The 14,924-nt window shown below is 35.8% G+C and overlaps 1 protein-coding gene across 11 annotated transcripts in view; it reads left to right on the plus strand.

Annotated features, from left to right (window-relative positions):
• GTDC1 (glycosyltransferase like domain containing 1) overlaps positions 1-14,924 on the plus strand; it is a 424,620-nt gene that overhangs the window by 330,268 nt on the left and 79,428 nt on the right. For 10 of the 11 annotated variants that reach the window (XR_012517769.1, XR_012517768.1, XR_012517770.1 and 7 more), the window contains exon 7: positions 3,941-4,291. Coding sequence is in view for 4 of the 11 variants with exons in the window: in XM_074399728.1 (XP_074255829.1) it covers positions 3,941-4,291 (351 nt within the window). In the remaining 7 variants the exon portion in view is untranslated. Of the gene's footprint in view, positions 1-3,933; positions 4,292-14,924 lie in introns of all 11 variants that reach the window. The other variant, XM_074399731.1, reaches the window with a different exon arrangement.

Genomic DNA, 14,924 nt, shown 5'->3' on the forward strand with positions numbered 1-14,924 from the left:
TATTATAAACAAGGAAAACCCAGCTTTCAACTACTTTCTTTCAACTTTTAACTACTTTCTTTCAAGTACTGGGTTGTTATCTATATATTTATTGGTATCTTATCCAGTTCTATTATTAAGTTTCCCTAGCTGTAGCATTTCCATAGAGAATTGATTCCATGAGCTAATAAATTATACCGTCAGGGAGTTTTTCTTGAAATTCAGCTAAAATTTTCCCATTCTTAATTTCATCTTGTTACTCCTACTTATACCCCCTTGTACCAAGCTAAATAATTATTCTTTTTCCTTGGAGACTCTTATTATGTACCCTTCTAGTTGTCACTTAACCAGGCTATTCATAGTTAGCTCCTTTAATCTGTCCTCATAAATCAGTTCTTCCATTGCCTTAATTATTATTATTGCTCTTCCAAATACTCTCTAATTTTCAAACATACACAGTTCTCAGATGCCCCAGATGATATCAGCTTTTGCACAGGGCTCCATCCTGACAGACTTAGTGTCTTCCTTCCCGGTACAACAAGATCCAGAACTAAATGGCATCAGTTTGCTGAATCAAATCAGCTCATGCTCATCTTGTCAAATTCAGGATGGTCTAAATGGTGTTTTCCATGTGCCCTACTTGCATTCAAGGTTTATTTTGATTTTTTTTCAATTTCATGAAATTTGTAAGCTGTTTTAGTCACTGCCCTTGTTTATATTCTGCATCTTCCCATGTCGCTATTCACTACCACCTATCAAGTCAGTCATCTGCAACCTGTGTTAACATGGGATTCTTTTCATCCTTGAGAACATTATTTATGGAACGTGTTGAATAAAAGCAGTCCTCGAGCCTTGCCCACAGCTAAATTCCTTGTCAGTTACCAGTTCCCATTGTTTACAACCTTTTAGCCAATCTCTCATCTCTTTTAATTTGCAATTTTGCTCACATGCTGGCCAATATAAATGAATTTTATGAGTAAGATGGATCATGATGCTGTTTTCTAAAATGAAGATATGTTGTTTGAATCCCATTCATTTATTTATTTATTTATTTATTTATTTATTTATTGATGACTCCTTCATCCACTAAGTTTGTGATTCTGTTCAAATCCTTTTTAAGCTTGCCTGGCACTCTTTATCTGACATAAACAAATAGGTTACTTCACTTGCTTTGTTTTCCAGATATGTACAGATGTTCCTTCTCTTACCATTTGTTTCATTTCTTTGGGAGAATTGAAGATACTGTCATAGTAATTCTATTTTTTTTTAACCTTTTGTGGTGATTAATGGCAATTTTTTGTTGTGTTTTAGTTTCTGAATCTTTTCGTTATTTTGAATTTGAATTTGTTTCAGGAAGAAGTTCACTGGTTCCCACAGTGATTTGGGTTCTATGAGGTTTGAAACTATGCACACGCAGCTTTCTTTCCTTTTTAAATCAAGGACTAAATTTATTATTCTATTAGGGCATATTAATACATATATATATATATATATATATATATATATATATATATATATATTTTTTTTTTTTTTTTTTTGGGACGGAGTTTCGCTCTTGTTACCCAGGTTGGAGTGCAATGGCGCGATCTCGGCTCACCGCAACCTCCGCCTCCCGGGTTCAGGCAATTCTCCTGCCTCAGCCTCCTGAGTAGCTGGGATTACAGGCACGCGCCACCATGCCCAGCTAATTTTTTGTATTTTTAGTAGAGACGGGGTTTCACCATGTTGGCCAGGATGGCCTCGATCTCTTGACCTCGTGAACCACCCGCCTCGGCCTCCCAAAGTGCTGGGATTACAGGCTTGAGCCACCGCGTCCGGCCTCTATTAGGGCATATTTAAGGGGTTAGTATCGTTGTGTTTTATCTTTCTCTATACAATCATCTATTTATTACTTAAGAGTTCTTATGTATTTTTGAATTTTCTCAAGGTATTTGAAATTAGAATAGAAATTATGTTTGTTTATGAAACAAACATAGAAGCCCCCAAAACAAGCTTTTTGTTTCTGGAATGTGCATAGTGTACTACAGCCAAAGACTTTGTTTCTAGCTCCTGTGGCTCCTCCACTGTTTCCTAGTGTTACCCATCAGCCCTTGCTTTCAGCCCTTTTTAACACCCTCTCCCTGTCTCCACAGTGACTGTCCTGATGCCTCAGTGAGTTTCTGAAAGCCCATCTCCGCCTCTGTACACCTCACCTGAAATAGATTACCTGACCTAATGCTTTAATAATGCGTCTCTTTAGATTCTACACGTGCCAGCTAAAGCTGTTTTGGTTTTTCAGCTTCCATTTTTACTTCTTCCCTCAGCTTGGTAAGACAGCTAGGTTTATTATCTATTACAAGACCCTGCCTTTCCCCTACACCATGATCACACATGTTATAATGTTTTTCTCCTTCCGTCTTATAAGATCTTTCTGTTTCTTCACAATCCTGCTTCCTTCCATAGCAAGTATTCCCAAGTGAATACTACTGTGTCCATGTGTCTCATTTTTAAAAGTCCAACCTTGCCTTCCTCTTCCTTCTCTCTGCCTCTCTCTTTCATACACAAACCCTGATTTCCTGCAGTCTGATTTCTGCCTGCACCGCTCTTCAAGGGTACTGCCCATCAGAGTAGCCAGTGGCTTACAGCATGACAAAGCCAGAAGCTTCTTGTTTCTGCTGTGTAGCACCTCTGCAGTGTTTTATGTCTCATTTTACACATTCTTTGAGGGTTCTTGATTCATTTCAACAGTGTGATCTTACTCTCTTGGATTCTCTTTCTAGTCTTCCAGATGATCCCTTTTGCTCTCCTTCGATAGTTTTTCTTTTTCACCTGCCTCCTAAACCGATTTCTTCCCCTACTCAATAATTCATGGAAGGGGCCAAGTGTGGATGGGGCTCAGGAACTCTGAGAAAGCACTTGGTAGTCTGGCCCAGTCTACCCTTCTAGACCTTACATCCAGACCTGCATCCCAGTCTCTTTGGGGTGCATGTTATTTCCTGAGGGGTTGTATTCCTTCACGCCTTTTTCCTTTGGTCACCTGTTCTCTGACTCCAGAGTTTTCCTAACTCTGACTTCCAAAATTCTTTACCCAAAACCTTCTTTAAGGCTTTACTGAGCCCCAAGTCAGCATTAATCTCTTCTCCTCCTCCATTAAAAAAACATTAGAATGGCCATTGTGTATATTGTATGTTCCAACATAGGTTAGTCAGCTGTTCGTGTGTCTGTCTCCCACTCTCCTCTAAGCATTAATGGTTTGCTTTCCAATAGATAGTGAGCTCCTTGAGGATAGGCCCTCTATTTGTATCTATGGCTTACAGGATTTAAGCTATATTATTTTTTAAGGTTTTATTTTATTTTGATTCTCTTATCAGTAAGTAACAGATATTGAACTCTGTGTGATAAAGTGTTACAGAAAAATAGGAGATAAATGATAATTAAAAAGATACTAAAATATATTTCAGGAAACATTAGCAAAGTAAATTTAATAAAAAATATATTCAGGTGCCCAAGAATACGGAACAGTCATGAGCAGAAATGACAAGTGTTAATCAAGGAAGTTTCAAACATTTTTGTAGGTTAATGAACAAGTATGGCTTGAAAATAAGCACTGGGCCATGTGGTGATTGGAAAACACAAAATGGAAATTCAGAAGGATGAGCGAGGGAAAAGTGATAAAGCATCTCTCTAATCTTATGTTTTATGGTGTATGCAGTGCAAGTTTTATAGCCATAGAAACTCTTTGGAAACCATTCAAAGACAGCCCAGTCCAATTTCAAACTTTTGAACTTCTCTTAGTGGCTACTACTTTTTGCACTTATTCTAGAATTTTTGTTAAAACATCTTTATTTTTTTCTCAGTTTTATATATAATCATTATGTCCTTCAGTTTTATATATAATCATTATGTCCTTACAGGAAGGTAAAGGACAAATTTTACATATTTTTTCCCACTAAAAGTATATTGCATTCTTTTTTTGTAACAGATTCATGCCCAAGCACAAAACAACCCATTTAAAGAAGATGCTCAGCCTTACAGGAAATGGCAGTGCGGTTCTGTCCACGGCCCTTCCTTTTCAGCCAGAGCAGAGAGATTCAGAGGATTTATTGAAGAATTTTAATTCAGAGTGTGAGACACACTCGGGCCTTGATACTGCACAACAAGAATGTTTGAGTAACTCAGGAAGACAGGAGTCAGACTTGAAAAAGTCCAACTCGTCAGATAATTCAGGCTCTCATCATGGGGAGAATAAACAAGATCTGACTGTTATTCCCGACATTTTGGGTGAAGTTGATAATCAACAAAGACTGCTGCACATTGTCTGGCCTCACAGGTGGTAAGTCAAGGCATGCCAATTTTAGGAAGAGTTGTAGAACTGGTAAAAGAAAATATATTCTGTTGATTAACATACTAATTTTGCTGTTCCTATTGCTTTAGAAAAAGACTACTTTAATGTAGTGGTATTACTAATGGTCTGCCAAGCTGGTACTACTAAGTATCTTCATATTAATGGTCATGTGCCTAGATTAAATTGAATTACAGATGATTATTTGCAGTGATTTGCTCAACTAACAATAGTGAGTAGGCACGTCTAACATACCAAGTCTTGTTCAAAAAGCTTCAAAATATAAGAATGAGATGCCATGTTAGGCACACACACACACACACACACACACACACAGAGTTATCACAAAACTATTTCATATATACACACTGATAAAGTAGTATTACCATGAAAGCAAGAATAATTTCCATTATTTACTTCCTTGACCAGTTTCAACTGAGTGGCTTCATCTTACTTGTCATAGTATGTTTGTCAGTACATTTGAAAGCATTCCCCTCACTCAGATGCCTTTGTACTGTGCTAAGCAAAATACTTTCTAGCCAAGTATTTCCTAAACAGAGGAAAATCAACTGCAGTGTGTAATCTCACCAAATATAAACTCAAACTTAACCCTGGCTTCTATAAATTAGGATTTAAAGAGGTAAAATGTCCCGATAATCTTCTGGTATTAGGCATGAACATTTTAATCTAGTTTTTATTCCTCCCAGTTAGTTTAATCTGCATGTGGCCTGATTAGAGTTCACTTCCCCCACAGATTATGGTCTCTTTATTGCAGAGATGCTAGGCTGATCATTAGGTCCGATTTTCTGAGAGCAACCGTTTGCAGGTGAAGTAATAAGCGCACCACACCGGCCGGGCAAAGCGCCTTTGCCGAGGATTTGCCTTCCAGCACATTAAAACTCCAGAAGCTCTCCCAGTTGATCTGCAGCATCTGGTACCTAAAGGGATTTTCATCTTTGATTCTAAATGTATGAACGTAAAATATAGGGTTTGAAAGTTGATGTGGAATGTGTTTTTGGGTTTGTTTGTGCAACTTTACATTTCCAACATAGCCTTTCTAAGGTAGGGACATGTATTTTCAAATCATATTTTATTTCGAATGTGACAGAGTTCAATATTCTTTGACATGATTTTAAAATGCAGTGGGTCTAGATGAGATTAACCTGTTTCAAGGTAAAATAGATGTCATCATTTACTTCCCTCTGAAAACCTTTTTCTTTTATTTCATTAACCTTTGGTTGTCTCTCAATATTTATTGCAAAAAAAAAATCAGTTCTAAAAGTTGGTTCCAGGTTATCATGAAAATGTTAAATTAAATAATTTCTAGACTGCTGTTATAAAACAGCAATATGGAGGAAGGAGTGAAAACCATGTTATTCGATACTTTGCACAAAATAAGACAGTGCTATGTTAATAAAATTAACAATATTAAATTGAATAATTCCCTCTCTTCCTTTGTATATTTTTGCTTTAATTTAATTTAATTGCCTAAAGTTAGTTGCTTAAAGAGATGCAGCATTATGTTTGTGCACATTCTTATTGTTAAAGCTAAATTATTTTTAATTTAGAGAAGAGGGGAAAAAGCCGCATCAGCAAGAGTAAATGCCAAAATATAAAAGTAACACATTCATCCTTACGGGTAATATAGTAGAACATTGGAAACTTGGAGGTTGCCAGACACATAGCTAACATTAGGGCTAATTTTGAAAATCTAGCGTGCAGTCAATTTTACTGATGCCTGGGGACATACAAGGTAGAAGCTGACAAGAGAACTAATTTTGTTTGGGTTATTTACTGCTATGCATCATCCGCAGGTTCCCGCCTGACACACAGCTATATGAAGGGGGATATTATCACACACTAAAAATTTATGTTGACATTCGATATTTGTTCAATATGTCAGCAGTATTACTTTCATAATCAAAAGAGTAAGAAAAAGAGAAAAGAAAAGCACTTTATGCTCATATAGATATATCTTTTTAATAACAGTCTATAAGGTTAATATAGTTTACCTTTGAGAGTATACAATGAAAACAAGCAGGGTTAGGAGGGGAAATGACAGAAAGCATCAACCCGAGCTGTTTGTTTGCCATTACCTAAGCGAGCCATGTCAGCTCTCTGGCCCGCGTCTGATAGCTATTTGTTGTACAGAGAGCACAGCATAAAAAAAATATCAAACTCTTAATACTATTGTGTGCCCATAACCATCTGTCACTGCTAGCCTGGAGATGAGAGGAAGATTACGAGGAATAAACACTGAGCCGCCGAGCATTGGTAAAGCCTTCGGGCAAAAAACTCTTGTGGGGACATCAAAGACATTCTAATTCCGAGGCAGTCAAGGATTACAGTGTGTAACCTGTGCTGACAACAGATAAATGACTGGCAATATTGTGCCAGAGCTGTTGGGTCCTGCATGGAGTACTGATGATGATGATGATGATGTTATCTTGCAGAATGGACTCTGCTGGGATAATTTTATGATAAAACACTTTTTTCAAATGCCACTGGGTCTAGGCAGACATTTACTAGCTACAGGGGTAGCAATCAGTTTCTTCAAAATTTACTGTTCTAAGCCCATTAGAGTTCCATCGCAGCAAGACTCTTCAATGAAAATCTAAAATGCCTATATTTTCTTTAGGAGAATTTATGCAAATGTTGTGAGCTGAACTCCTACCCTTTAGTGGTAGATGCTTTATCATCTGATTTATGTAAATTTGCTCATAAAAATACAGTTTATTTTTAATTGGTGAATATGAATTAGAAAATTAAGATTCTGGTTCAGCATTCATCAAACATCCCCAGCTACAAGCACACATTTATTTAGACCCTGATCGTATGGTGGAAATCATATAATTGACCAGTCAGTATGAATAGTATTCAGAGGGAAGCTATGGTTTCTACTAGAAATGACCAGAGTTGTGTTTCTTATTCATCCCTCTTAATTTGAGCCTCCCCCTTCCTTGTACTTCAAATGTTCTTGTCAGTATTATGAGTGGCTTTAACTCCGTGCTTAAAAAGGGGGGTTTTCTTTACAGTAGCCTACAGGAAGGTCCTTAGAAGCAGGAAGTCGGTTACATTTTCACCTTGGCCATGTGTCTTTACCAGAGAGAATGCATTGATGATTGTTTCCCATGTAAACATAAAGGAGAAAGGAACACTAGAGAGGGCAATTGGATTCTTACATCTTGTCATTACCTTGCCTAACAAAACAAAAATAAAACCCTCTTCTTTATCATAAAAAATGTGCCCATGAAATCATGCAGTTGCAGTAGTAGCCAACTCTAAAAATGAAGTGATGCTGACCTCATTGTGTTAGTTCCACACTGGGATCATGAATGGTCTAAAATATAGTGTCAGCCTCTAACATATCTCATACTAAGTCAACCAAATGTAGAGCCTACTTGCTAGAATATGTATCAAAATCAAAAGTGACATTTTCTAGAAGACACATTCTGGCTTTAAATCTGTGTTAAAATGTCTGTGCATGAGAACAGGCCCTTAAATGCAACACTTGCCCCTCTCCTCATTCTTTCTCAAACTGAGCTTGTCAAGGATTATAGTGTGCAACATCTGCTGACAGTAGATAAATAACTGACAGTATTTTAGCAGAGTTGCTGGGTTCTCTGCAGAGTAATTTGTTTTCTCCTTTCCACCCAGTCTTTAATGTTTTGTTATAAACATCTATAGCAAGGGACAGTTAATAGAAATGACTTATAGAGAAAGACCTGTAAAAAAAATAGACTGCAATTGGCACTGCTTGTTTTTTTTTTTTTTAACTATCTTCTTTCCAAATATTACACAAAATTGAAATATTAATCCAGGTTCCAATCTTTATGTAAGTGTTCTCTAATAATTGTTATAATGGGCATAAAAAACACTGCTGGAAGGACCAAAAAAAATGAGTTTAGAATACATTGAAAGATCATTCTCTCAAGGCCGCAATTCTCAAACTCTTTGGTCTCAAGACCCCTTCATCATACTCTTAATTATTGAGATACCAAAGAGCTCTTGTTTATTGGAATTATACCTATCAGTGTTTACTGTATTAGAAGTTAAAACTGAGGAAAAAGTTTTAAAATCTACATTAGAGTGTTTTTAAAATAACAATAAATAACAAAATAACGTAGGTTCACATTATTTTTATAAAAATTAACTATATTTTCCAAAACAAAGAAAAAATCAAGGAGAAGAGCAACATTAAGTTTTTAAAAATCTGTAACATCTAAGTAGAAGAGACTTAGATTCTTATATTTGCTTAAATGTTTAATTTGTTACACTATCTTGTTTTAGAAGTTTATGAAGAAATTCTGCCTCACAAAGATACATAGCTGGAAAAGTTGAGTGTTTTAATGATTTATTCAGATTAATATAGATATTCTTCTTTGATACTATACCAAAACTTGACAAGTAGGAGCTTCTTAAAGGTTTGCTATAATGTGGAATATGAAACCACATAAATGATTTCTTCATGCTCTGTTACATGCATTTGAATGGATTTTGTAGCATTATGCACTGGTGATTTGGGAAATATAGGTTTACCAAATTGTGAAAATCTTCCAAATGTTGACACAATTTATTATACAATTTCAAAAAATAATATTTATTAATATCACCATTGATCTCATAAAGAGACATTTTTGAATAATGAGAAGCTGTCAAGCTAACAGGGTAAATACAATTTTTCCAAAATTCTAATGCTCCTTAAAAGCTTAAATTTATCAATGCAACAAATACTATCACTTGTTTTTCCTTGAGTGACAAGTTCACATGGTTCATGTTTGAGAAAATGGCTGCCAAATAGTGAAGTCTGATTAACTGTGGTTTGTCTATCAGTTCTTTTAAATAAATTCACTGTTTCATGAAAAGACAGCTAGTTGCTCACAACTCAAACAACCATACAAGTATTTTTCCTCAGGACAGCTATCGTGGTATACATGTGTATTTCCCATTTTATTACATATTAAAAGATATCTGTCAAAGGGGTGAACTTTAAAAAATTAGTAGATTTTATTGCTTCTTCAAGAACATGCTTAAGTAAAACAGACTTGTTTGTGCCATTGCCTTGAATTGTGCTAATGCACCAGCAGCTTTATTCACCACTATTTTTACACTGTGAGGCTCTATGCCAACACAGTGGAAAAGGCAAATTACATCTTTAGTATCCTTATGAAAAAACTTTTACTTTGCAACCCCCTTGAAAGAGTCTTGAATACACTTGGGAGGCCAAGGTGGGCAGATCACAAGGTCGAGAGTTCACGACCAGCCTGACCAGCATGGTGAAACCCATCTCTACTAAAAACACAAAAATTAGCCAGGTGCGGTGGCACACACCTGTAATTTCAGCTACTCAGGTGGCTGAGGCAGGAGAGTCACTTGAACTCGGGAGGTGGAAGTTGCAGTGAGCCGAGATTATGCCATTGTTGCACTCCAGTGCTCCAGCCTGGGCTACAGAGCAAGACTCCATCTCAACAAAAAAAAAAAAAAAAAAGAGTATTTATCTTATATAAGTCAGCTCTCTCAGACTAAATGCAACTTGCATCAACATGGGCTAAGTAGTTAGGAAGCCCTAGGATACAGATCTATTATATAAGAAATTCTGTTCTGATCATAAACCCCCTGTGATTGGCCTATAATTAGATGGATTCTGGTTAAGAAAAATAAGGAAGATAGGAATGGGCCATGAGACATGTTAAAGAGTTTGAAATTATTAGAGTAGCTATGGTTGTATGTTCAACTGTGACCTCAGCACTTGGGATATAGGGAAATTATCAAAGCTTTTCACTTAAAGCAGACTGACTTTTTATGAGCTATATGGTATTTGCAGCATTTTCCATAAAATAATGATAAATCAATTTATGCAAAGTTGATATAAAGAGTATGAATTTAGAAAGGAAAAAGTTCAGTCATTGAGAACTAAAAACAGTTCTAAAACATACTTAGGTGAGTCACTGAAGTAAAACATGTACCATAATATTGAATGACTTTGACATCTGTATTTTTAGAAACATTGGCAATTTCTAACACAATAAATGACTGATGTAAAATGGAAAATTATGCTTTATTACTTGGCACTAAAATAAATTACTCTGTTTCACTCTTTGACTCTCTGAGGTTTAAAAATATAGCTTCAAAAACCAAATCGATGACTGTCTTCTGAAAGGATGTGTTTCGGATAATTGAATGATACGCTTTTCAGGCCAGAGTAAGCTTGCCTTGGTTTTCTCATTGCTGAGTTAACTTAGGAAGAGTATGGTGAGTAGGCCATCTTAAATCTTTAACGCTTTACTGGTCATATTACCTTGTAATAGAATACTCTGGGAAGGATAGAGGATGGTGTGGGGTGAAGAATACTTTCGGAAATCAGTCTTCAGGTGCCATGCTCTGCTGTGAACAGAAGGGCAAAGTGCTAATTTTTGGACACTGATATTCTTTGTTCTATTTCAATGTTATGTATAAGTCTGTTTTTCTAAGAGAAGAATGATCCTCATTGAATAATGGTTCTGGAAAAGATGTTCACGTGCTCTGGACAATCTGCTTTTCAGCACAGTCCACCAAAGCTTCCTCAGACGTATGAGAACCATCTTACTTGTTTTGATCTCTAAAAAATAATGATTCCATAGATGCTTTCCAATGGCAGTACTTATTTTCAAAGTTAAGTAACCCTGGATGTAAGGAAGATTTGCTTTATAACTATTGTAAGTAGCTAGTTCTCAGATTGACTAGGAATAATGACCGATAGCTCTTTGAAAGGGATCATCTAACCATTCTGTATTTATCCATCTATTGGACTGTCAGAGCTTACATGAAATAATAAGGTTCTAGTTATTTATAGTCATTCTCAATTTGGTGATAAATTTTCTTTAGTTACATTTTTCATGTCTAGCGTGTTTTAAGGAATTTGTTGCTTAGTTTGTTTGGTTTTTATTTTAAAGAATTTTGTCTTTAAAGAGAATGAACTCTGGCATTTAAAAAACAAAAAGCTCTCAAGAATTTTACTAGAATTTTCTGGAAAAAAATATAATCAAATATCTGGCTAAAATGACCATGTGCTGTATCACGTATACTTTTATTTTATTCTCTAACATAGCACCATTAGATGAATCTGTGGGAATCTATTTCAGGATTTTGAATTAGTGGTAAGGAAATAGAAACAAAGAAATTCATGGCCAAAGAAACAGCCTCACCAGAATCCCATTTATAATTTCCAAAATTCCATTTTGGTGCCTTGCTGACTATTTTCCAAATCATGAAACATGTGGAAAATAAATACAGATTCCACATTTAGTTTCATTGCCTCTTGGGTTGTTTTTAACATTTTAACACACCATGTCAGCATAAAGAACTTCTACCTATAGCAGTCACAATCTTGGTATTGTTGTAGTAGAATATCATAAACTAAAGCTCTTGTTACCCTTTTCTTGCCTAATGTGGTTAAAAAGTTGACAAAGCATGATTCATTTTGTAAGCATACTAATTGCTGCAAAAGACGCTGTTTCATCATGGTATGCTTATGACAGTCATTTTCATCTGCTCAAGACCCACGTCTGCCTTTGCATCCTCGAGCATCACCATTCTTTTGACCAAATTCTTATGCTAGACTTCACTTAACATCACAGTCAGCGATGGGTGAGTTGGGAAGTAGATGGCTAGGTGATATGGATGGATGGATGGATGGATGGATGGATGGATGGATGGATGGGTGGGTGGGTGGATGGTTGGATGGATGGACAGACAGGTAGATAGGTTACTTGGTAGATGATTGGTAGATAGATCATCTGTTTATTTGCTATCCATTTTTATATTATATACATGATCGTATGTGAATTTAAATATATTTCTCTTTTCCAATCACTAAGCCTTTCTCCACTCCATCCCAGTACACCTAACTTCTCTTTAATTAGCCTACTCTTCCTTCTTTTTTAAGGCTAATATTCCTCCTATTCCTCTTAATGTGTGGTGTTACCTGTCTTTTCATGGTGGTAGTTATCATTGTATTTCTTTAGTGATGCCTTGTAATACTCTGCCTTCTACGGACATCTTCCCTGATTTAAATTCCTGTGATGTTAATCTCTTTGTTAATCTCTTTGACTGTCAGTGTCCACACACCAAAGGCACACTGTGCAGTCCAGTATACCACATAAACATGTAAAAGAACTTTGCACTTTCCCCATGCCTCCTAGCCCTACTCCTTTCATGTTTTAAGTGGTGGCATTTGTTTTAGATCCTAAAGTTTTTCAGAATAGAGACAGAACTTTTTTTGCTTAGGGGGAATTTTTTTCCATGGTATTTAACCAGAGTGCCTGGCAGTTAGGAGTACTTAGTCGATGTTACTTAATGAATTATAGGGTGACTGGTAATTGACCATCACCTGCTCAGTAAGTCCAGTTGAGTTTGTCTGTCTTCTTGGGAAAAATGACAATAAAAATGTAGAGGAATTCAGTTTATTGAACGACAAGAAAGACACGGTCATGTGATAAGCATTGCTTTTACAAAACCTATAGTTTTTTTGGTTTGTTTTCTTTCGTGAAACAAAATCCTTCAAGATTTTGTTAAAATAGAGTAATATTGGGAAGAAAAGCTCAAACTGGTTAAAACCAAAGTAATTTCTAAGTTATTATGGAAAAATAAATCCAGAATTGAAGATCCCTGTAGATTATTTTTTAACCTACCCCTCCACCATAATCCAGATGTTAAATCATTTTGAAACAATCCATTGAAATAGCTTTTTAAACTCTTGTGTGAAATCCTAGTGAATGAGATCCAGTAGCTTTTCTAGGTTACCCAGGAAGGTTTTCATTTATTTATTTATCTTTTACTCGGTAAATCACACCAAAAAATTCCAAGGCAGCCCAGCAATAACTATTACAAATTTTGTAAGGTTTCCCCCCTTGTATCGTCTTTATTGGCTATGCAGCTAATTAGCTATTTCAGCATTGTTTGGCCTTGCATCATTTGTTGGTTAAACAAAAGAAGGCGAAAATTCAGAAACAGAGGAATGAAATGTTTAAGGTTTGTTCTTACTCAGATGTATACTCATAGTGCCTGTGTCCTGTTGAAAGAAATAATTTATCGTGATCTTAGTCAAAAGCATTTCTCTCTTTGCTGTCCTTTTTTATTAATTTAAATATGTTTCTGAGATGAGAATTGATGTTACTTCTAATTATGGTTACATGTAGTTAATTTCCTTCTTTTTTCTTAAGCTTGGTGTGAAAGGCAGTTTCCTCCAAAAGAGGTGGGGGGTGGGGGGGAGAAGAGAGCTGGTTACAGGGAGGGAAGAATACTGATAGAGCTGATCTTCCTGTTGCCTTAGCAACAGATTTATTTATTAGGGTTTGAAATGACATGAGTTAATATACTGCATACCTGCTGATCGGCAAACTCCCCTATTTCAGCTGCAGTTGACAATTAAGTCCTGGACAGCTACAGCCAGGGGTTAATGTTCCTCATTAGGAGAACTAGGTCATTACTGGGAAATCAAGGCACTTAAGGCAGCATGGGTAAAATACAAAATTCAGCATCTAGATGAGTGAGGCTTTTTTATGTTAATTAACCTTATTTTCCTAGGTTTAAAAAAATCTTATATGCACATGACAGTGGATCAATTAATTGAAAAAAGAGCTAGTTTACTTTACTCTCTGAGTTGTCTTCATTTCCTTTGCAAGGATTTCATTATTTTATGGAAAATTCTTATGTCTATATGATGAGTAAAAAGGGTATTAAAATTAAGAAGGGAATCATCATGGAAATCAGCTTTACCACAAGGGAATGAGCAAATAAAAGCCTTGGAAATGAAAATAAATAAGCTTTGCTAATACCTCACCTAAGGAGCAGAATATAAGCCCATCAGAGCTGAGAGACATTTAGAGGTACTTCTTTGCTTCTTTATTAAGCAGTTACATAGTTATTTGACCTTCAGAAACTGAGACTTTGGAAACGTGATTCCAAGTGATTTGTAAACATTCTGTTTGCAGAAAGCTGTATAGCAGTTTAACAAACAATAACTTTCCAGTTCATAATTGGCTTTTAAAAATACCAATAAAATTAGATACATTCGTTGAAAGTTTTTATTAAAATGTCTGAATAGGTGCTTTTTTCACTTGATAAGTTCATAAATAATGTATCAAGCCCCTTCTGAAAGCTTTATTTTCTTACTTCTTTGAAGAGCCTTTATGTTGAAAGGGGGGTATTTACAGAGTAGAAAACGATTTATTGCCCAGAATCCTGTTTCATCTTCATTACCATACTGCCTCCATTGAAACCACTTCTTACCAGTTTTTTCACTTGTGGTAACTTTGTAAACATAAACAAAAGCAAAAAGGTGCTCTTACTGTCTTTATCCCCTAAAATAGTATCTCTTCAACTGAAAAACTAAAATCATTAAAATTTTCCTCCCTCCACCTACATGCTATATAAACTGTTCTTTTTAATGTAAAATTAATTGATTGAACTCCCCCAGAGACTTAGTATGGAACTCTTGTCGTTTCTTTCCCCACAGAAAGAAATGTGCAACTCTCTTTTAACTGATCAGCTCTCTGTGGTTTGGTGTATGTGTTTTCACTCCCCCAAAATCATTGTCCTGTTTATATAAGTGAAACCAGGCCCTCAGATACTTCTTTGGAAAATG

This window comes from Saimiri boliviensis, chromosome 5 (genome assembly GCF_048565385.1).
Source record: "Saimiri boliviensis isolate mSaiBol1 chromosome 5, mSaiBol1.pri, whole genome shotgun sequence".
Lineage (NCBI taxonomy): Eukaryota > Metazoa > Chordata > Mammalia > Primates > Cebidae > Saimiri > Saimiri boliviensis.